We start from the raw sequence: 22,330 nt of genomic DNA on the forward strand, positions 1-22,330 counted from the left end.
TGGGAAATGTCATGTTGCTTTTTCAGTAGCAAAACTACTTTATTAATAGAATTAGAAGTGCTAACTATAATTAGAAGTTTCTTTATGTGTGACCCCGCCTTCTTTATATTTCTCTCTCTCTCTCTCTCTCTCTCTCTCTCTCTCTCTCTCTCTCTCTCTCTCACACTATCTCTCTTTCACTATCTCGATCTCGATTTTGTATTTAAAAAAAAGTGTATAATTTTTTATCCTATCCACATTGTATTCTAAATTAAAAATTTTTAAACAGAGACTGAAATAAGACTGAGCAAAGAGGTGATTCACTGGAAAGTCCAAGATGTTGACCGCAGAAGTTTTCCAGGAGTTCGTCCCTACATTTTAGTGCTGATCTCACAGAAGTGCTCACTCATTATGTAGCAAACAAAATGTATTATTTGAATAAGAATTATCAGCATATTGGACAAAAAAATAAATCATATGTGGATTAAGTGGTTGTAGCAAAATAAAATATTTATTTTCTTTTATAAATCAAAACATTGGATATAATGGATACACTTATGTACTTCTGGCAGTTTCTGACATAACCAATATGTTGAAATGAACATTATTTATCTAGGGTTGGAAATGTCTTGGATAATCCAATATGATAATTTTGTCAAACTATTCACTCTATTAGAATTTATGAATAAGAATGACAGAATTCAGTTAAAGCCATCATTGGAAGGGTTAGTTGTAGGAGATGAAAGACCTGTTTTCAAAAGCATTTGCTCTTCAGCTTGTACCAAATATTACAAATATTTTTATGTAATATTTCAGTATTCATGTAAATAAATTACAAAGTGTAAAAAAAAATGTGTTTAATAAAAATTTAGATTGCTAGTTTAAATTTACCTGAAAGGGTGATATGACTGGTGGTCTTTTGGGAGTTTATACCAGCTAATTTATTGTCTTTGCTGAGTCTGGTATTTATAGGTAATTTAGAGCTAAGAAGTGGTCATGAAATTGTCATGAATGAAATAAATGAAAATTTCCAAGACATAAAACCACATCAACAATTTCATTCAGGTTCATTTTTGCATTTTTCACTGACATTCACTGAAAGTGAATAACTGTAAACAGGAAGTGTCTGCTCATGATCATATCAGACTACAAAGCTAATGATTCATAATGTTTACATGCAAAATAGTCATAAAGGACTGGTAAAGGCAGTTAAATGAGATATAAACAATATTTGTCTATCAGTTCTATCAGTTCTGTCAGTTCTATAAAGTGTTCAAAATAAATGCAGTATTTTTGTGCTGATCAGCAACTTGCTTACTTTATTCAAGTGTTAGTAAAAGCACAAGACCTTTATTAATTACAAGAATAAAATAATAATAATTTAATCAGAGATGAAAAAGGTGCTCTCCCACATGTCTCAGTTCATGTTTAAGACAAACCTTGCAGCCTTGTTAGAATGCTTTTATTAGTCCAAACACAGTACTAATTTTTGATGGTTGTAATTGATTACAATTATAAAAAAATTATTAATATATTTCACAAGCTGTGTTTATAACATTTGTTTACTATAACTGTATACAAATTCTTTACCATCTTTGTAAATATAAATTACATAAAATGGGAAAATCCATCTTATAGCTAAAGGAACTCTGTGACCTTTTTGACCAGGTAAAAATGTCTAGCCAAGGATTGATGAGAAATAACCAGTAGGAGTTAACATTTGTTAACCAACTAAGGCATGAGTCAGGGCATGATTCAAACACTGACTGTTTTTAGGGTTTCCCACATATCTTTTCTTGGGTACTTTTACTGGAAAATTTTAGATGATTAAATATATAAAGAAAAAAAGAAAAGATCAAAATAGGGTAAATATTTAACATTTATCAAATCAAGTGCAGTTTTTAAATGTTCAAATCGAATTAAATAAATGTAAAAGTGAAAAGGTGATAGGTGTCAGTAAAACCAGTGTGTAGAAACATTGAGTCATATCAGGGATTTCCATGTGTGATCTACTCATTGCTCATATTGAGTAGAAAAATCTGGTGAATTTTTATTTGTTAAAAACAAACGAACAAAACATCATAGTGACCATCTAAACAGTCGACATTTACTTAGTATAACAGTATAGTTTAGTAAGGAGGTGAATAACAGTGAATAGTAATGGTAAATCCTGGCAGTTATGTTACAGTTATATAAAAGCATCCAGTTTTTGACAGAGGTTATTCGAAATACAAATAATCAACAAATACACAAAAAATATTATATTATAATGTGTCTTACATAAAAGCACAATATTTTGATGGTTTGCCAGCAACTTGGTTAAATTCCAGTAGTTTGCCAGGAATGTTCGACCTGACATGAAATTTTAAAATATAAATGTATAAATACAGTAAAATAATGACTACAATATTGAAACCTCAGAATTATTTGATTCTACTTAATATGAATAACTAATTTCATTTGTGCAAATTAAAATACAAATCCTTTATGTTTTGATATATTTACACAAATGTTAATATTTAGCTTTAGTGAATAGAATGTGTTCATAGTGCAAAGCTATGCAGATTATTCTCAGTTTCTAATAAAAAAAAGGGTTTTGTTCTTAAGTACTGTGCAGGCAGCTAAGATTTAAAAAGTTGTAATATTATGTTTATAATGTACATACTGAGTTATTTACCTGGTAGAGAGTTGTGATTGATTTAAGAGAACACAATATATCCCTTGTTGGTTTGATATAAGGCATCTCTATAATGAAGGTGTGGTTTTATAGACCCTGACACCCTGAGTGCATAGCACAATGTTAATAGTTCACTTTTTTCACTCTTTTTTTTTTTTGTCAAACATCTATTCTACATGCTTAAAAACTTGCTGCAGTTGTAGCTTTTGATCTGGGTCAGATTCTGGGTTTATGTCCCGTTTTCTTGTTTTATTAAAAACCTGTGTGATCTGATATCTGAACGAGGGGCAGATAAAAAAGTAGAGCACTGGGTCAAAGCACAGGTTTAGGATGGCCATAAGCAAAGTGGATTCTTTGGCTAGAAATAGGTGCTTCCTAAGACCACAGTCAGTAATGATCTCATTTTGTGTAAATGTATATGGCATACGTACAGCATGATACGGTACAAAGCACACAACATAAGCCACTGTCACCATAGCAATATTGACAGTGGCTTGGTGAGCACTGGCATGCTCTTCGGGATCTCCTCCACGTTTGCCCCAAAACTGTTTCAACACCAGGCCATTGGACATAAGCACAGCTACAGAGGCATTTAGGAAAATTGCCATGCCCAGAAAAACAGAGAGTGTGTGCCAATGCTTGCCAACATCCTGCTTTAAATCTTTACATGTAATTAAAGTGCTGTTAGAGATTTTGTCCTTGATTGGGATTGCCATGTTTGGGACATTGATGAAGAGCACCAGAAGCCAGACCACAGCTGACATCACCAGGGCAAAGCCCACCTCCTGAAGACGGAACAGCTTGGAGCTCTGGGTGATCTGGAAGTACCGTTGTACACTGACAAATGCCAGAAATATGATTGAGGCATACATGTTGATGTAAAGGAGTGGCGAACTGACTTGACAGTGGAAAATTGTTAGTCTCTGAGATTCCACACCAAAGTCTTTAGCAATCTTGAATGGCAGTGCCAATGTCAGCAAGAAATCAGAGGTCAGAAGGTTGATCAGGTAGACATTGATGCACTTCTTGGAGTTTCTACTGTGTATAAAGGCCCAGAGTGCCACCAGGCTGCCGGCCATGCCTATCAGGAAGATAATGATATAGAGTGTGGCAAATGGCAACATCTTGTCATTTACCACACAGCTCTCTCCCTTCATATCGGGACTTGTTGTAGACGTCATTTTTGTAAAGAGCTGTGGTAGAAATATCTTAGAGTGTAGCACAGCTTATCCAGTGTGTTGAAAAAACTGAGGTCATTACAATGAAATGTCTTTAAGGTGTTGAATACAATCTTTGTAATTTTTGACAGCTTGTTGGACCCCAACAACAACAAATCCGATCAAAAGTGATCCAGATTTAAGGAAGGAAGTGGTAAAAGACAAGACATGCTAACATGTCTGTTGGTATATCAGGAAGGAAGCCTGCAGAGACAGAGATGTCACACTTTTAGTTTCTATGCAATTATTATTTGTAATATTGTGCTGAGAAGATGAATTTGGGGTGAAATGGGTAAAAAAAAAATAAAAAAAATAAAAAAAAAGAATAACAATAAAATATATTCTTGTTTTTTTGCGCTTATTTGTTACTTAACTTAATCTAGCAGCTCAGAACTTTACTAAAACGCTGTTTTTTTCCTTCTCATCTGTCTGTTGATCATAAATCAATTTTTGTGAAAATAAAAATTAGGTATGGCTATGTCAAGTTGATTAAATTAATCAGAGTCAGTTGTTTCCTTGCAAATACAATCAACTACAATGGCAAGTGAAAAACATTGTAACCTTTTAATTGCATTTGTAAAGTTTATACTTTATATCCATCTATCTGTGGTATAAACAGGAAGAGGGTGTAAATGCAAAAAGGAGAAGTAGAACATAAACAAGGTTTACAAAGCTTTTAAATTCTACAGGTTTTTTTTAAGAAGTGATAAAAAAAAATATTTGATGTTGTAAAACGTATTTAACAGTATTATAAACTTAAAAATACAGTATATTTGAGAACATTGTATAATTTATAACTTACAAACATTTATATTTGTAATTTACCTATATGCTTACATTCACAATCCGTCTAAGAAAGACAATAGACACAAAACAACCAGACCAAATCAGGCACAAGAACATTAGCAAACACAAAACTGCTTATTTTGATGAAAAAACCTTTAAATATCACAGTTTGGTTCCTAATACTGAAGAGAATATATTCACTATTGTACTGTAATGTGACTTTCCAGTTCCACTATTACTTTAACAGTAATGTCAAAATATTATAAAGCACTTTATATATAATTTCTGTATATTTTCTAATACATTTCACTGCAATTTGACATTTTTTCATTTTATTCTCAAGATAAACACATGCATGTTGGATTCTGTTAATTTAAAACACACTTATTTTCCAAATGTCCCTTTATCACAACTATCATGTATTCATAGATAATTAAGTCAAAGACATTGTTGGAAAATGATTTGTATAGTGATTTGTATAAACCTTACCTAAAAAATAGAAAGACATCAAGAAAACACACATTTATTCAAAGAGTGCAAAAGAGACTCACCACATGTTCAGCCGCTCTTCACACAGCATACTGGATCTACTAACAACCACTTCCTTTATAATTTCACCAGTAATTCTACTGCCTACCCTGGCGTGATCTCATTTCTTTGAATTGAACAGCGCTTACTATTTTACGAGGCAAAAGGGGGCGTTAGTCAAATTGTGAGATGCAATGACGTCTCGGAAACCCAAACTTTCCAATGCTGTGTAGAAAAACCGCAACGGTACTTGTCACAAAGTCTCGGCACACAAACATATTGTATAGTCCTAATGCCACAGGGCATCCTGAACAAATCAAATAGGTTTGTCACTCTCTTCTTCGTGTAGGTGAGATTAAAGACAGTCTGTTTAGTGGAAGCAGACACTGCGTAGAAGATTTGATGAAATTGAGGAAGTTGTGTCAAAGCCACCTGGGGAAAGCACCGCAATCACTGGGCTGCTTCCTCTGTGACTCTGAATGTTACGTTAACAGAATAAATTTCTTTGCCAGCAAAGTGACTCAATAAGTAGATTATGAGTTAAAGTTCTATAGAGGAATGCTAGAAGCAATGATTAATATTACAATATATAAACAGTCTTTCCTGTTCAATCTGCATCAATCAGTAAAAAATAAAGTATGTTATATATTTTATATATTATAAAAAATATTGGTAACGCTTTTTTTTGGGTAATTTATCCATGTATTTACTGCTGAATACATTTGTTTTTTTATTTATGACATAAGAGTTTGTGGTTCTGTCTGACACACATTGATATCATGTAGTCGAGTGGCACTTTCAAAGTGGGAATCCCTCGTGTCTGTGTTGCTTTGTTTTCTTGTTCCTTTTGAGTCTTTCTTCAAGCTTAGACGAGACACTTTTCTGATGTTCAGTTGTTCCCGGAATTCCTTGCAAAAGACAAAATATATCAGTGGATCCATGCAAGCATTTAGCAAAGAAAGCAGAACTGTGACCTCCTTCATTATATAAAATGACTTTGCTGTAGTGCCACATCCCTGTAACAGGGGCTTTAGGAAGGCATAAGGGAGCCTCACTAGGTGATAGGGAACAAAGCACACACTGAATACCACCACAAGCACTAGCATGTTGCGCTTAGACTTGCTTAGTTTATGGTGACATTTCTGGGTCTGTATGGGGGGATGGGCATGTCGAAGCCTCTGCACTGTGCCCCAATAGAACAAGATCAAGGACACCAGTACAAAGACGAAGATGACTGCAGAAATGCAGTGGATGATCTTGTAGACAGTGCTGACCTGATGGCTGTGTAAGGACTCACAGCCGAAGGAAGTGGGATTTGGAACAGCCTGCCAAGATGTTACCAGAAACATGACAGTGTAAATGAAAGCCAATGTACATAAGGAAATCCATGTCATAATGGAGATACAGCGTGCAGCACGGGCTGTCTGCAGTGCATGAGTCTCTAATGGACGAGCAATCTTTAGATATCTAAAGAAAGAAAGATACTGGTTACATTAGTGGTGCTGGGGTTAGAATCATTATTTTCGCTAAAGTAAAATTTCAGTAATTAGGGTGCTATTGACCTACATGTGGTTTAAATGAGCACAATGTATTATCTATAGTACGTGTTATCTGAAACTACAAAGACAATTGCAAAAAACATTTCCTGTTTACGTACCTATTTGCAGCAATGTATTCCATGAAGAGAATGCTGGCATACATGTTGAGATAGAATCCCGCAGCACCAAAATTGCAGTAAATATGTCGCACTGCCATTGATTTGCTGGCATAGTTGGCGATGCGCAGGGGGAGACTAAGGCAGAGGAAAAAGTCAGCTGCAGCCAGGTTTTTTAGGTAGACAGTGACACTGGACTGAAACCGTAGCTTGGTGCAGAAATATACCCGCATTGTAATGGCATTTAGTGCCAAACTAATGAGGCAGACTGTTGAATAGGAGAAAATGAAAAAGGGGTGTCCTGGAACATCTGATAGGCCACAAGCGTTCAGTGCTGAATTTTCTGTGTTTTCAGTGCCATTTAAAGCAGTTTCCAGACTCATGGGTGTCATTGTAATTTTAGGGCTGCAAAAGGAGATGGATAATTTATTATTCTTTTTTATAAATAAATTATATTTAAAAAAAAACAAAATGCACTCTAAAACTTTACTTGTAAGAACACTCTGCACTCTGACGTCAGTTTCTCAAGTTGCATTGTCTGATATAAGGCTTTTGGGAACATGTCTCTAACATCTACTTACATCAACTTACTTATAAAGAACATAATCACTTTTAATCACCACATTTTCTGTGTAAAGCTGCTTTGAGACAATGTTCATTGTTAAAAACGCTATACAAATAAAAATTAATTGAATTGAATTGAATCTAGTAGAAGCATCAATATTAACCTTATAAAATTACCCAAGGTTTTATTTTCTGTGGATTTGAAATTAAGGCATATTGTGTGTTTCTGTGCAAATCCTACTGAAAAGAAATCGTGAAAGTATAAATGGTTCCTAACGAAAAAACTAAACAAAAAACAAAAGATTTCTGCAACCAAATCAGTTTCTTCTTCTTGTGCAGTTTGCTACACATACATCTTTGACAAGTGCTCATGCTCATGCTGTCTGACTATCTTATCAAAGTACATGAAAATGCCTACATTATTGTATGCCTGCTAGATGTCACCATTGCCATCATCTAAAAACCTGATTGGTTAAAAAACAGCTTCAAGCAACATGTACAAATATGCTACAGGCACCCACACTGCTGATTCTGAAGGCTTTACAGCAGATTTCTTTGACCCTGGCAATAGGTGATGTTATATCTGAAATATAATTGAATCGAAGCTTAAGCCTATACTTAAACAACAGGATGCAGTGCAAGCTAAAGAAACGCTATAAAATAAAGAAAATAGACTATTGGAAATAATTTAATAGATATTTATGGAAGAAATGTTTTAAAACAAGTCAGTGATTCTGATCAGTCAGTGTTTAGACAAGCAGAGAAAGGCTTGCTGTCCCTGACAGCCTGCCACTGCTGAAGGAAGATCAAATTGATATTAGGGCTCATAGGGAAGTGAAATGTTACTCTCTTGGTTTCCTCTTTTTTCTATTTTTTACTTTCTCATGCTTACATATCTCATGCTTACACTTGTTCTGTGCCAAATGCAACATTTTATTAAACTTAAATTAATACTATAAATCATGTATATCAATAAAATTGTAATTTAATGACCTTTTGCCTCGAACAGATGTCTTTGCGCTTTAGATAAATTAAATTAAGCATTTACTTAATGCTAAAAGCTTAACATCAAGCAGATGAATATATATGCCAAGAAGTGTTGTATTCTCTAATGCCAAGATTGTGAACGTAAAATGTCGAGCTATCTCTGTTCAGCATCTTATAACATTTAACATTTATCTCTTCAAAGAAAAAAGTTTGATATTATTTTAATAATATAAGCTTTTTAGATTTTAGATCATTAATTCATATAAAAAAAACTATTTATATTTTATTTTTTATTTACACTACGGTTACTGCTTGATATTCTTTCATGTGTGAATCATATACTGTACTGCAGATATCATTTAAGATAATTCATTTCCAATTTTGCACGGTTCCAGGATTGTATTTGCATTTTTTAAGTAAATTAATGAATAAATGAATTAATTAAATACTCATTACCATATAAGAATAAAGAGTTTGACTTGATGATTCTAGTCTCACTAGAATCATCAAGTCAAACTCTTTATTCTCATTGTCTATTTTCTGTGTAGTACTTTGCTTAACTTTACATACATTTTATTTAAGTACAAGTGAAGTTACTGGTCTAAAAATTGGACCTGAGTCCAATGTGAGCTATGCACTTTAACGGAAAAAAATCTCATGTTATAATGTCATTTATGATAATGAGGGTAATTGTGAATGCATATTAAGAATTCAAACAGTGAACGCACTAAATATGGCCGGAGGTTTGCTTCATAGGAATTCGATGCCATTTTGCTTTCTGCACTACTGGCATCTGTCTTGTCTGTCTCTATCTTTCTTCCTTTCTTGTGAGTTTAGCACGATTGTTCTGCACCTATCAATCAATCAGTGCAGTAGTTTCTGGGTGCGATTTTGTTTTGTTGATTATTGTTTTTTATTTTTTCCTCAGTAACGGATATAATTTCAGATGGATTTAAGTACAATACTTTAAACAAAACATACTTAAGTAAAAGTAAAATGACAGACTTTAAAAACTACTTTAATCAATAGAAGTACACAAAAAAACTGCTCAATTACAGAAAAGTGAGTAAATGTAATAAGTTACTTTTCACCTCTGTCTGTGTGCATTTAATGTTTTGCAAAACCATTTATCAACACAACAAAACAGGTTTCTCTGTGGTAAAATGTCATGTTTTAATAATGCAGAGCATAACATATCATTATACTCACCCCTGCACAGTCATCCTCAGTCATGAAATGCACAGCAGGGTTGTTGTAATGTATCTGCTTGTTATTTGCCCCTACTTCCTTTTATTAACTCAAACAAGGAAGGAAAATCGGTTTCAATGCAAAGAAGTGCATTTGTCTGTGAGGCAGATCTGGCACTCTGCTCATTCATCACAACTGATGCTAACAGATAATACTGTATCTCCCTCAAGCTATACTGCTTTGTATAGTTTCCAGTGAAGCTTTATTTTTAGATGTATTGACAAATTGTTTATTATTAAACATCTGTGTACATATGTATGCTAATTAGAAACCACAATATTCCATCTCTGCATACCAATGTAATTGTAAAGTAGTCTTTTTGTGTGTGTGTGTGTGTGTGTGTGTGTGTGTGTGTGTGTGTGTGTGTGTGTGTGTTTGTGCGTGTGTGTGTTACCATATCTAGATTACATGATCCTGATCCGATTGACAATATGATCCTGATCGTGGAATATACCCCTGACCTAATACAACTAATCTGCTCAGCTAATTAATCTTTACTTAAAGCAGATGTGTTCAAGGAAGAAAACCCTGGCATCCACCAAGGACCAAGGATGCGTATTGATTTAGCTATATTACAGGACAACTGTGACCATAAGGTGAGCTGTCTGGTTATTATGTGCTTGTCTGTTGCCCCCTTGTGGAACTTGCTGAAATATTCAAGTCAAGTCAAGTCAAGAAGCTTTTATTGTCATTTCGACCATATATAGCTGATGCAGTACACAGCAAAATGAGACAACGATCCTCCAGAACCCTTTTATTACATTTAACAACATAAAACTACATAACAGAAAACACAGAGCTAAGGAAGAGTAAGTGTCATAGCCACATAAAGTACATTGTGTGCAACTTGGTGCAAACAGTGAAGACAGACAGTGCGAAGACAACACAAGACAGTGTGAGAAACACAAGACAATGTAGGACAAATACACAAAACACAAAATAGCGGCACCAGTAAATCTACTGTATATTATACAGTGCAGAGAGAACTAAGTATAGGAGTGTACCTTAAACAAAAATGTAAACAAAATGGTTTGTGCAATACAGCAATAGCAGCAAAAAAAACTGCTATTGCTGAATAGCAAAAAAACAAAACTGTTTTACATGCTGTTTCCATGCTGTTTTTGCACATCTTTTTGACAAAAGATGTGCAGAAACAGCATGGAAACAGCATGTGAAACAGTTTGTAATAATGAGGTGATATGTATGGGTGGTACTTAAGACATGGATGTGTGAAGTAAGTACGAGTGTGTGTTGAGTCCGGGTTGTACAGATCAGTCACCCAGTTTTTTGTGTGTGTGTGTGTGTGTGTGTGTGTGTGTGAATTTCAGTTCAGTTCCGTGTTGAGGAGCCTGATGGCTTGGGGGTAGAAATGCTTTGGAAGCGCTTTCCTGATGGCAGGAGGGTGAAGAGTGTGTGTGAGGGCATGGGCGTAAATTTAATTTAACAGGGGGGGGGGGGGATCTAAAAATTTCTCATGAGCAATTTTTTGAAGGGGACACGAATAATGCAGTCAAATTGTATTTATAAAGATATGGTTTAGGTGCACTGAAAAATGATCTTATGTCCTTTTTCTCTCTCTGTCATTTTATCTAGTCTATGACACTGCAAGGCGAGTTTATTTATACTGTAGCACATTTCATACACAATGATAATTCAAAGTGCTTTACATAAATAAATTAAAACTATCATAAAAAAATAACCACAACAATAAAAAACAAGGAACTTAAGAACAGAATAGAAATTGATTATACAAAGAAATACAGTGGGGTCAGTTCAGATGTAGCACAGTGCTCATTTAGTAAATGCACAGATAAACAATATGCTAATTGTGCGTTAATGTTAAATTAACATAATGCCAAGTCGTCCCAAAAACAACACTGCATGGGAAACGGCTTTGGCGTGTTAGTGTCAGTGCACTATGCTACAAGCTATTGTAAACAAGCTAACGTTAAGTCATATTTTAATCGTTAATGTAGCAGATTCATGGAAAATTACATCGGTAATCAGCATTTTTGCCGCAACTAATTTATGAATGAGTCTGCATCCACTACATTAAAGAGAATCGCGTTATTTAAAGTGAATAAAATACCCTAGTTAATGGAGTTGAACATTAATTGAGCCGCAGACACACACCTGACTCGTGTGTAGAGTAGGTGAGATGAACTGGAAAAGCAGGCAGTGGGTCAAACCACTGTGAGGAAGGGGAGGGGGGGACTCAACCGTTTTTAAATGCAGTTTTTGCGTTTTTATTTTTCTACTTAAACAATTGTTTAGGTATACATACATATATTTTTCACAATAGAGAGTGCGATATTTTTTTTTATATTTTTTTTTGGGGGGGACAATCCTCGGGGGGGCGGGGGACATGTCCCCTCCCCCCGGGATTTACGCCCATGTGTGTGGGATCGTCTACAATGCTGTTGGCTTTGCGGATGCGGTGTGTGGTGTAAATGTTTGTGATAGAGGAGAGAGAGACGATCTTCTCAGCTGTCCTCACTATCCTCAATAGGGTCTTGCGATCCGAGAAGTGCAAAACACATTAACAAATCCGAAAACAAATTAACAAATCCAAAAACAAATAAACAAATCCAAAAACAAATTAACAAATCCAAAAACAAATTACTAAATCCAAAAACAAATAAACAAACCCAAAAACAAATTAACAAATCCAAAAACAAATTAACAAATCCAAAAACAAAACAACAAATCCGAAAACAAATTAACAAATTCAAAAACAAAACAACAAATCCAAAAACACATTAACAAATCCAAAAACAAATTAACAAATTAGAAAACACTAACAAATCCAAAAACAAAATAAATCCAAAAACAAATTAACAAATTCAAAAACAAATTAACAAATCCGAAAACAAATTAACAAATTCAAAAACACATTAACAAATACAAAAAACACAACGACAAGCCAGACAAACCGGAAAAGGTAGGTATAGTTTGCGAATGGAAACTTACAGATCATTGGACAAGACACCTGTCAGTCAAGATATACAGGTGAGTGACAGGTATCTCGTCCAATGATCTGTAAGTTTCCATTCACAAACTATACCTACCTTTTCCGGTTTGTCTGACTTGTCGTTGTGTTTTTTGGATTTGTTAATGTGTTTCGTGCAACGAATCAGACAAACCGGAAAAGGTAGGTAGTTTGTGAATGGAAACTTACAGATCATTGGACGAGACACCTGTCATTCAAAATATACAGGAAGTACAACTTTTTCCCCTTTTATTTATTTATTTATTTATTTATTTATTTATTTATTTATTTATGTTTTTATTAAGCAATTAACCAACCCAGCCATTATGGATGCACAAGCCAGTGCACTCTTAGTGCCGGTCCCAAGCCCGGGTAAATGGGGAGGGTTGCGTTAGGAAGGGCATCCAGCGTAAAACATGTGCCAAATCAAATATGCGGATCACAAATGAGAATTTCATACCGGATCGGTCGAGGCCCGGGTTAACAACGACCGCCACAGGTATCGTTACCTGACGGTACCGGTGGAAATTGGGCTACTGTTGGCCGAAGGAGGAGGAGGAGAGGAGGAAGACGTCTACGGAGACGGCAGGGAAAGGAGCAGTGTAGGAGAGTGGAGGTTCGGGTTGGTACTTTAAATGTTGGTACTATGACGGGTAAAGGAAGAGAGGTAGCTGATATGATGGAGAGGAGAAAGGTAGATCTGTTGTGTGTTCAGGAGACCAAGTGGAAAGGGAGTAAGGCCAGGAACATTGGAGGTGGGTTTAAACTGTTTTATCATGGTGTGGATGGAAAGAGAAATGGTGTAGGGGTGATTCTGAAGGAAGAGTACAGTAAGAGTGTAGTGGAGGTGAAGAGAGTTTCTGATAGGGTGATGAACGTGAAGGTGGAAGTTGAAGGGATGATGATAAATGTCATCAGTGCCTATGCTCCCCAAGTTGGCTGTGAGATGGAGGAGAAGGAAAAATTCTGGAATGAATTTGATGAAGTGGTAGATGGTGTACCTAGGAAAGAACGATTGGTAATTGGGGCAGACTTTAATGGGCATGTAGGTGAAGGGAACAGAGTTGATGAGGAGGTGATGGGTAGGTATGGTTTTAAGGAGAGGAATGTGGAAGGGCAAATGGTGGTAGATTTTGCTAAAAGGATGGAAATGGCAGTGGTGAACACTTATTTTAAGAAGAAGGAGGATCATAGGGTGACGTATAAGAGTGGAGGAAGGTGCACACAGGTGGACTATGTGCTATGCAGGAGATGCAACCTGAAGGAGATTGGAGACTGTAAGGAGTTGGCGGGGGACAGTGTAGCTAGACAGCATCGGATGGTGGTCTGTAGGATGGTTTTGGAGGCGAAGAAGAGGAGGAGAGTGAGGACTGAAAGAAGAATAAGATGGTGGAAACTTAAGGAGGAAGAGTGTAGTGTGAGGTTCAGGGAAGAGGTCAGACAGAGGCTCGGTGGTATTGAAGAGGTGTTGGATGATTGGGCAACTACTGCAGGAGTGATGAGGGAGGCAGCTAGAAAAGTACTTGGTGTGACATCTGGAAATAGAAAGCAAGACAAGGAGACGTGGTGGTGGAATGAGGAAGTGCAGGAGAGCATAAGGAGAAAGAGGTTGGCAAAACAGAAGTGGGATAGACAGAGTGATGAGAAAAGTAGGCAGGAGTACAAGGAGATGCGGCAGCAGGTAAAGAGGGATGTGGCGAAAGCCAAGGAAAAGGCATATAAGGAGCTGTATGAGAGGTTGGACACTAAGGAAGGAGAAAAGGATTTATACCGATTGGCCAGGCAGAGGGACCGAGCTGGGAAGGATGCACTGCAAGTTAGAGCAGTAAAGGATGGAGAGGGAAATGTTTTGACTAGTGAGGAGAGTGTGTTGAGAAGGTGGAGGGAGTATTTTGAGCAGCTGATGAATGAGGAAAATCAGAGAGAGAGAAGGTTGGATGATGTGGAGTTGTTGAAGCAGGATGCAGATAGGATTAGTAAGGAGGAAGTGAGAGCAGTGATTAAGAGGATGAAGAGTGGAAAGTCGGTTGGACCAGATGACATACCGGTACAAGCGTTTAGGAGAGATGGCAGTGGAGTTTTTGACCAGGTTGTTTAACAGGATTTTGGAAGGTGAGAAGATGCCTGAGGAATGGAGAAGAAGTGTGCTGGTACCGATCTTTAAGCATAAAGGAGATGTGCAGTCTTGCAGTAACTACAGGGGAATTAAGTTGATCAGTCACACCATGAAGTTATGGGAAAGAGTAGTGGAAGCCAGGCTGAGAGAAAAGGTGACAATCTGTGAGCAACAGTATGGTTTCATGTCGAGGAAGAGCACCACAGATGCCTTATTTGCTTTGAGGATGTTGATGGAGAAGTATAGAGAAGGACAGACGGAATTGCATTGTGTATTTGTGGATTTAGAGAAAGCGTACGACAGAGTGCCGAGAGAGGAGTTGTGGTATTGTATGAGGAAGTCAGGTGTGTCAGAGAAGTATGTGAGGGTGGTGCAGGACATGTATGAGGACAGTGTGACGGCAGTGAAGTGTGCAGTAAGTACGACAGACTGGTTCAGGGTGAAGGTTGAACTGCATTAAGGATCGGCTCTGAGCCCTTTCCTGTTTGCAGTGGTGATGGACAGGTTGACGGACGAGGTCAGACAGGAGTCTCCCTGGACTATGCTGTTTGCGGATGATATTGTCATTTGTGGTGAGAGTAGGGAGCAGGTTGAGAAGAGCCTGGAGAGGTGGAGATATGCGTTGGAGAGAAGGGGAATGAGAGTCAGTAGGAGTAAGACAGAGTACATGTGTGTGAATGGCAGTGGAGTGATGCGGTTGCAGGAAGAAGAGCTGGAAAAGGTGGAGGAGTTCAGGTACCTGGGGTCAACAGTGCAAAGTAATGGAGAGTGTGTTAGAGAAGTAAAGAAAAGCGTGCAGGCAGGGTGGAGTGGGTGGAGAAGAGTGACAGGAGTGATTTGTGATAGTAGGGTATCTGCAAGAATGAAAGGGAAAGTTTATAGGACTGTGGTGAGACCTGCGATGTTGTATAGATTAGAGACAGTGGCATTGAGTAAAAGACAGGAGATGGAGCTGGAGGTGGCAGAGCTGAAGATGTTAAGGTTTTCGTTGGGAGTGACGAGGATGGACAGGATTAGAAATGAGTTTATTAGAGGGACAGCGCATGTAGGATGTTTTTGGTGACAAGGTGAGGGAGGCGAGATTGAGATGGTTTGGACATGTGCAAAGGGGGGACATTAATTATACTGGTAGAAGAATGCTGAGGATGGAGCCACCAGGTAGGAGGAAAAGAGGAAGGCCAAGGAGGAGGTTCATGGATGTGGTGAGGGAAGACATGCAGGTAGTTGGTGTGAAAGAGGCAGATGTAGAGGACAGGGTGATATGGAGACGGATGATCCGCTGTGGCGACCCCTAATGGGAGCAGCCGAAAGAAGAAGAAGAAGATTAAGCAATACACAGAACAGGTGCATGAAAATACAAATATATACACATACATAAATACGATTTATAATAATAATCATCAAATTAAAGTAAAAAAAAAAAGGGTAAAAATAAACAGGGCTATGGTTTATTCTGTAAATCATATTTTTCTATAAAGGACAAAGGGTTCATTGCATTTTTCTTTCTAACCACTTTTAGGGCTGTTGTGAAAGAAATAAACTCATTATAAAATGCAACAAAAAAAAAACGTTGGTTTCAAGTATTTCGATTTTGTATATAAAATTTTCCAGGTGGGTGAGGGCCAGATGAAGGGTTGTGGCGATGGCATCGTCTGTGGAACAGTTTCGACAATACGCGAAATGTATGGGGTCCAGTAAGGGTGAGAGCTGTTCCTGATGTGCCTCATGATTCCCTGAGCACTCTGCCAGGAATGTTGTCTGGTCCAGCAGACTTCCATGGGTTATCTCTGCCTTGAGTTTTCTTACTTCAGCTGTGGTTAGACTGAACTGGGAGGAGGGAGTCGGGGTGGTCTTCCTCACCGCCATGTTGTTCTGCACCTCGAACCGGGCATAGAAGTCGTTCAGCGCATCTGGGAGGGATGTGTCATGGTCATTAGCATGTCTTGTCTGTCTCTATCTTTCTTCCTTTCTTGTGAGTTTAGCAGGACTGTTCTACACATATCAAACTGTCAGTGCCGTAGTTTGCGGGGCGCAATATATAATTATATATAATAATTATTTGTATTTATTTGATAATTTATTATTATTATTTTTTACTCAGTAACGGATATGATTTAAAACATAGTTAAGTACAATACTTTAAACAAACATAAAAACGTAAAAGTAAAATGACAGACTTTAAAAATTAAATTTTTAAAGTCCTAAATTTAATCAGTAGAGGTACAAAAAAAAACTGCTCAATTACAGAAATGTGAGTAAATGTAATTAGTTACTTTTCACCTCTGTCTGTGTGCATTTAATATTTAGCAAAACCATTTATCTGCAAATACACCACAACAAAACTTGATATTTAACAGGTTTCTCTGTGGTAAAATGTCATGTTTTATAATGCAAAGCATAACAGATCATTAGACTCACCCCTGCACATTATCTGTCATCTTCAGTCATGAAGTGCACAGCAGGGTTGTTGTAATGTATCTGCTTGTTATTTGCCCCTACTTCCTTTTATGAACACAAACAAGGATGAAAAATCGGTTTCCATGCAAAGAAGTGCATTTGTCTGTGAGACAAATTTTGCACCTTGCTCATTCATCACAACTGATGATAATAGATAATACTGTATCTCCCTCAAGCCCTATTGTTTTGTATAGTATCCACTGAAACTTTATTTTTAGATGTATTGACAAATTGTTTATTAAACATCTGTGTACATATGTATGCTAATTAGAAACCACATTATTGCAGTCTTTAGGTACTTTTATGCAGGCATACCTTTTGTCTCCAGCAGCTAATTATAATGAAGTACAATGCAGACTTATCTGATACATGTTATCATCAAGCTGTCATAAAAGAAAAACACTGAGAAATTAACATGGATGAAACTCCATACAAAGAGTTACCTGAGTTCAGGTTGAACCCTGTTGTGAGGCTCTGATGCAACTTACTACCTTTAACAACACGACACCGAAATCCAATTTATTAGTTGCATGGGTAGTGGGTCTGAAGCTTTATAAAGACTGCAGGTGTATCCAAAATATGCAACTTATATTTATTTATGGAATCATTTAAAATATAAATAATGTTTTTACAAATACAAATGTACAACGGGTAAACAAGGCCATTCATTACAATTAATTACCACAGTTAGGAGTGAATTTTATATTAGCCATAGAAAATCAACTTTTGAGTTACAGAGATGTTTCAGTTGTTATAAGCTCTGCATTATACAGTCTAATAATTATGGTTTATAGACATTGAAGAAGTCTTTTTGGTGAACATTGTGACTAAATGCTTTGGTTTTTGGCTTCTCTTTCTTGGTCACAGTGGTTTTACAAAATGATACAAGACCTGGAATACACAACACTGCTCAAGTGCTCCTTTTGTGATTGACCCACTGCAGCCACCTACTGGTGTCCATCAGCAATCATCAGTTCCGCTTTGTATTTCCATTTCTGTTTTACAAATTGCTGGTGCTTAGTCTTCTGGTAACTGAGGCGATCCCATTATTAGGTTCTGCGGCAGTCAGCTTATGCAGAAGCAACTCTCGAAACGTCCTACACATTAGGAAGTAGACTAAGGGGTCTAGACACACATTAAATGAAGCCATTAACAGTGTGGCCTCTTTGGCCTGGAAGAGATGAAACTGGGTTTGAGTACTAAGACTGGTGTTGAACCTCTGGCTCAGTGTATAGGGTATACGGCAGACATGATATGGCACAAAGCAGACAAAAAATACTGCCAGCAAGCTAAAAATGCTTTGGTTAGACTTGCGGCTTGCATTACTGCTGCCCCGCCTTACTCTTCGGTAGGAGCTGTACACTTGCCAGGCTATGGAAGAATAGCAGAAAGACATGAACACAAGTGTCACCCAGAAGATGGCCACAACCGAGTGGACAGAGATGTCATGCCAGCGTCGTCCAAGTTCACTCTTCAAGTCCATACAGGAGCAACCCTCTGCTGCAGGCTTATTGGTCAGCAGTGTGTTGGGGAGCATGCAGAGTAGCATCAGTGCCCAGGACAGAATCATCAAACATCTTGCTACATTTACCTGCTGCAGGAAAGTGTAGGCACGTAAAGAGCAAGTCCCAGGTGAGCACGAGGACGATTGCACTATTTTGACATAGCGCTCCAGGCTGATAAGGCTCATAAATATTATTCCTGTATACATGCCTAAGTAGAAGAGCACAGCTGTGTAGCGACACACCACCAGCCTCAGGTACCATCCACCTAAGCCTAGGTCATTGGCCACACGCCAAGGGAAAGAAAACAACATGAGAAAGTCAGCCACCACCATGTTCTTCAGGTATACCACCATGCCTGAGTTGCTGGGTACTTGGAAGAAGATCCATGCTGCCAACCCATTTAAGATTAGACCAGCAAAGCAGATCAGAGCATAGAGCACTGGGAGTGCGCCACGTGTGAATACAGTGCTGAAGTCTGTGCTGTTTCCACGGGGACTGCCTCCGCAGCTAGGGGGCTCAGAGGTGTTGCTGTAGTTCATACCTGAAAAATACCACAAGCCTGATAACTGACATTTGTCTGAGATTTCCGCTATAGCAACCACAAAAGCAAGAAGTTTCATTTTCTTAATTTCAGAAGAGCAGCTTAAAATTAGGTACAATATTCAAGCTGTAAGCACAGTGACCAAGCGCTTTTTATATTTAGCAACATTGTTTAATATTTTGTATTTTTTTATTTAGTTTTGTTAATACTAAACTGCGAGAGGTTATGCAGTAATAGGGGAACATATTATCTTAAAACACTACACTGTAAATGAAAAAAAAAAGGTTTTGTGTTGATAGAAAGGATTATGTTTGCAATCATGGCACTTTTGTTTGTTACAATTTGTTTACATATTATCACATAAACCATAAAATGTGGAAATTCTCCTCTAAGTTCCCCTATAAAGGAAGCTGCTGACAGATGAGGAAATATAAACATAAGATCATAGATCATTTGGATAGATTTTAGTTCATGTTTATGTTGTGGGTAAAGGGCTTGGTTTTCTGAAATTGGGTCAGTTTTGTAAGTTCTTTTAGTTATAAATAATAGGGCATGAAACTACAAAATTGACCGAATGTTATCATAGAATGATATCAGAGATTACCGGTCATGCAAAATGTAAGTTAAGATATGCAGTGCATCAAAACATCCAAACTACATTCAAATAAAGTCTAAATAAACATTGTATTGTTTGTTTCTTTGTGTGTAACCAAATATGAAGTAAATAAAGCATAGCTATGTTTTATAAATATGCTTTAGTAACTAGTTAGGAAGTAAATAAGCTTGAATATAGCAATATATCTAGCAAAATATAGTTCTTTTATAAAGTACCATGTGTTATTTTGTATCATCAATACTTTCTTACCTATCACAACAACAACAACAGTTTTCAGTAAGCTCATCAAATGATAATAAAATAGTTATTGAAAATATCATAAAATGATACTAACCTTTGGAACACCAAACAGGAAAAATGTGATGAGATTAAGATCAATGTAAGTGATACTCTGTAAGAAGGCAGAATGAGGTAGAAGGCAATCGAATGACTAATATATTCTATGTGGGTGGACTGCTTATAAACAACACCACAGAGCATGATAATGCTTCCTCACATGCAGGAATAGTCCTCTGAGTTTGCTGTTTTACTTCTATTTCCTCTTCTGTAGTCCCTGGTGTGAGCTTTTCACTCCGAAAAGAAAACATAAACATGCTCCAGTCTTTTTTCTGGTTGTCTTTCATGGCAGCTGCATGAGGCATCTTTGCTCAGTTTTGAAAAAGTTTTCCCCCCACATGTTCCTGCTCTGTCTCTCTTCATCAGAATTGTTCCCTGCAGAGCTCAGTGGGAATTTGTGGGGGACGTTCATTGGGGGGCAAAAGAAGAATGAAAAGTCGTGGCGCCTCGGTCATTCTGTTTCCTTTCTGTAATACCCCAGCCGATATAGACCCGTAAAAAACAACCACATTGATTTTATTTTTGGTAATGAAATATATTTTCTTCTAGAATTATCCTCATTTTTCTGAGATGTTGAATTTAATAATACAGCTTATAAAGCATAAAAATAATGACCCATTGTATTATTATTAAGTTCTCAACTTTTGTACACTGGCCTGTATGTCTACTATTATCATTAACTGGTCACTGATAAATGCAAGAAGTGATTCAAATTGCGGTGTCTTTATACATTACTGATTTTTTTTTTAATAGAATCTTGCTTTTTTTGCTCATTGCTGAAGCTATAAATGTTGAATTGTGTCTTTATCTTCAGTTTCAATTGTATCATAGAGGTTCCTGGGAAAAATAAATCAATAATTTTATCACAAAACAAAGGTAAAACATCTCTGTTACTATGAAAGCGTATGTTTTAGTTGCAGTCTATAACTAATCTAAGATGATGGGGTATTTCCTGCCTGCTTTTTGATGAGCCAAGTGCCTAATGATAATAATAATACAGTCACATGGCCATGCTTTCCTGTTGAGTTCCAGGTGACTGATGCAGAAAGCTATAGCCTTTCTAACTAGCAAAAGTAAGACATTTCTATAATGTATTCCCTCTCTAAAACAGCAAAAGAAGCAAATGGATAAGAGTTTGGGAAGTATATCTAAATTAATTAGTAATGTTACATATTTTGGATGTGGTAAGGTTGGAACATTTTGTGGGTTGTGATGAGCTTGTGAAAAAGCTGCCACGTGCTCACTTCCTCAGTTTGCTAATTACTTCAGATCAACAATGCATTTTAGACAAGGTCTGCAGTAGATATTCTGCTGTAATCAAAGAAAGATCACTGTAGAATTCACAGTGGCACAATTTTAGTGCCTGATCAAGGGATCTCAATTCGACCAGATCTGAAGATGCTCAAGTTTCGTACTTTATGTTTTCCCCAGGTCTATGTGGCTTTCTCTGCTTTGCACATATTTTTTTTAATGCTAGATACAGTCCTGTGAAAAAAGTACACCCTCTCAAAATTCTGTGGGTTTTATTTATCAGTATATATTTACAATCATATGGTCTTTATCTTAAAAGCACTGTGTCATTATTTCATACAAAAATAAAGATAAAATGGAGAAGTGTGCAAAAGAACTTATGATTCAACAACTTGTAGAACAATCTTTAACCAATAGCATGAAGAAATTGTTTCACTATGATTTTATCAGTGCGATTTTGGAACTTTCTATGTTGCTTCAGTTCATTTTCATTCAGTTAAGTTTGCAGGCATTTGTTTTTGCACTGCTCTCTTAAGGTCATGCTACAGCATTGTAATTGGGTTGAGGTCTGAACTTTGACTGGGCCTTGATTCTTTTCAGGGTTTTTTTTAGCTATTCTGTTGTAGATTTGCTAGTGTGCTTGGGAACTTTGACATGAACCAATTTTGGCCAAGCTTTAGCTGTCAGACAAATGGCCTTACATTACTTTGGTACACAGAGGAGTTTATGGTTGACTTAATGAATGCAAGTTGTTAGGCCCAAATCATCACCCCTTCACCCCCATGCTTGACAGTTTGTATGAGGTGTTTGTGCTGGTAAAGCTGTGTTTTTGCCAACCGTGCTGCAGTGCATTATGGCCAAGCATCTCCACTTTGGTCT

The 22,330-nt window shown here is 37.0% G+C and overlaps 3 protein-coding genes and 1 long non-coding RNA gene across 7 annotated transcripts in view; 1 reads left to right on the top strand and 3 right to left on the bottom strand.

The window, feature by feature from the left end:
* The window catches only part of LOC310729884, a 35,989-nt gene that overhangs the window by 8,692 nt on the left and 4,967 nt on the right, over positions 1-22,330 (top strand). The window lies entirely within an intron of this gene.
* On the bottom strand, positions 1,270-5,664 carry gpr171 (G protein-coupled receptor 171). Of its 2 annotated transcripts, none has more exons than XM_083548458.1 (2): positions 5,211-5,664; positions 1,270-4,077 (listed from the first exon to the last, which is right to left on the bottom strand). In XM_083548458.1, the coding sequence occupies exon 2, from the start codon at positions 3,835-3,837 to the stop codon at positions 2,824-2,826; it is 1,014 nt and encodes a 337-aa protein (XP_083404584.1). In that variant the 5' UTR covers positions 3,838-4,077; positions 5,211-5,664; the 3' UTR covers positions 1,270-2,823. The 2 variants fall into 2 exon arrangements, with proteins under 2 accessions (XP_083404584.1, XP_083404585.1); XM_083548459.1 differs by lacking the exon at positions 5,211-5,664 and adding an exon at positions 4,699-5,181.
* On the bottom strand, positions 5,867-17,638 carry gpr206 (P2Y purinoceptor 14). Of its 3 annotated transcripts, none has more exons than XM_083548434.1 (3): positions 17,164-17,638; positions 6,845-7,246; positions 5,867-6,654 (listed from the first exon to the last, which is right to left on the bottom strand). In XM_083548434.1, exons 1-3 carry the CDS (start codon positions 17,181-17,183, stop codon positions 5,922-5,924), a joined length of 1,155 nt encoding a protein of 384 aa, XP_083404560.1. In that variant the 5' UTR covers positions 17,184-17,638; the 3' UTR covers positions 5,867-5,921. The 3 variants fall into 3 exon arrangements, with proteins under 3 accessions (XP_083404560.1, XP_083404561.1, XP_083404562.1); XM_083548435.1 differs by lacking the exon at positions 17,164-17,638 and adding an exon at positions 9,602-9,657; XM_083548436.1 differs by lacking the exon at positions 17,164-17,638 and adding an exon at positions 7,927-7,951.
* Positions 17,781-20,574, bottom strand: LOC310729861 (P2Y purinoceptor 14). The gene is made up of 2 exons (XM_083548446.1): positions 20,199-20,574; positions 17,781-19,248 (listed from the first exon to the last, which is right to left on the bottom strand). Exon 2 carries the CDS (start codon positions 19,244-19,246, stop codon positions 18,203-18,205), a length of 1,044 nt encoding a protein of 347 aa, XP_083404572.1. The 5' UTR covers positions 19,247-19,248; positions 20,199-20,574; the 3' UTR covers positions 17,781-18,202.

Source organism: Silurus aristotelis (genome assembly GCF_946808225.1).
Source record: "Silurus aristotelis genome assembly, chromosome: 8".
Classification (NCBI taxonomy): Eukaryota; Metazoa; Chordata; class Actinopteri; order Siluriformes; family Siluridae; genus Silurus; species Silurus aristotelis.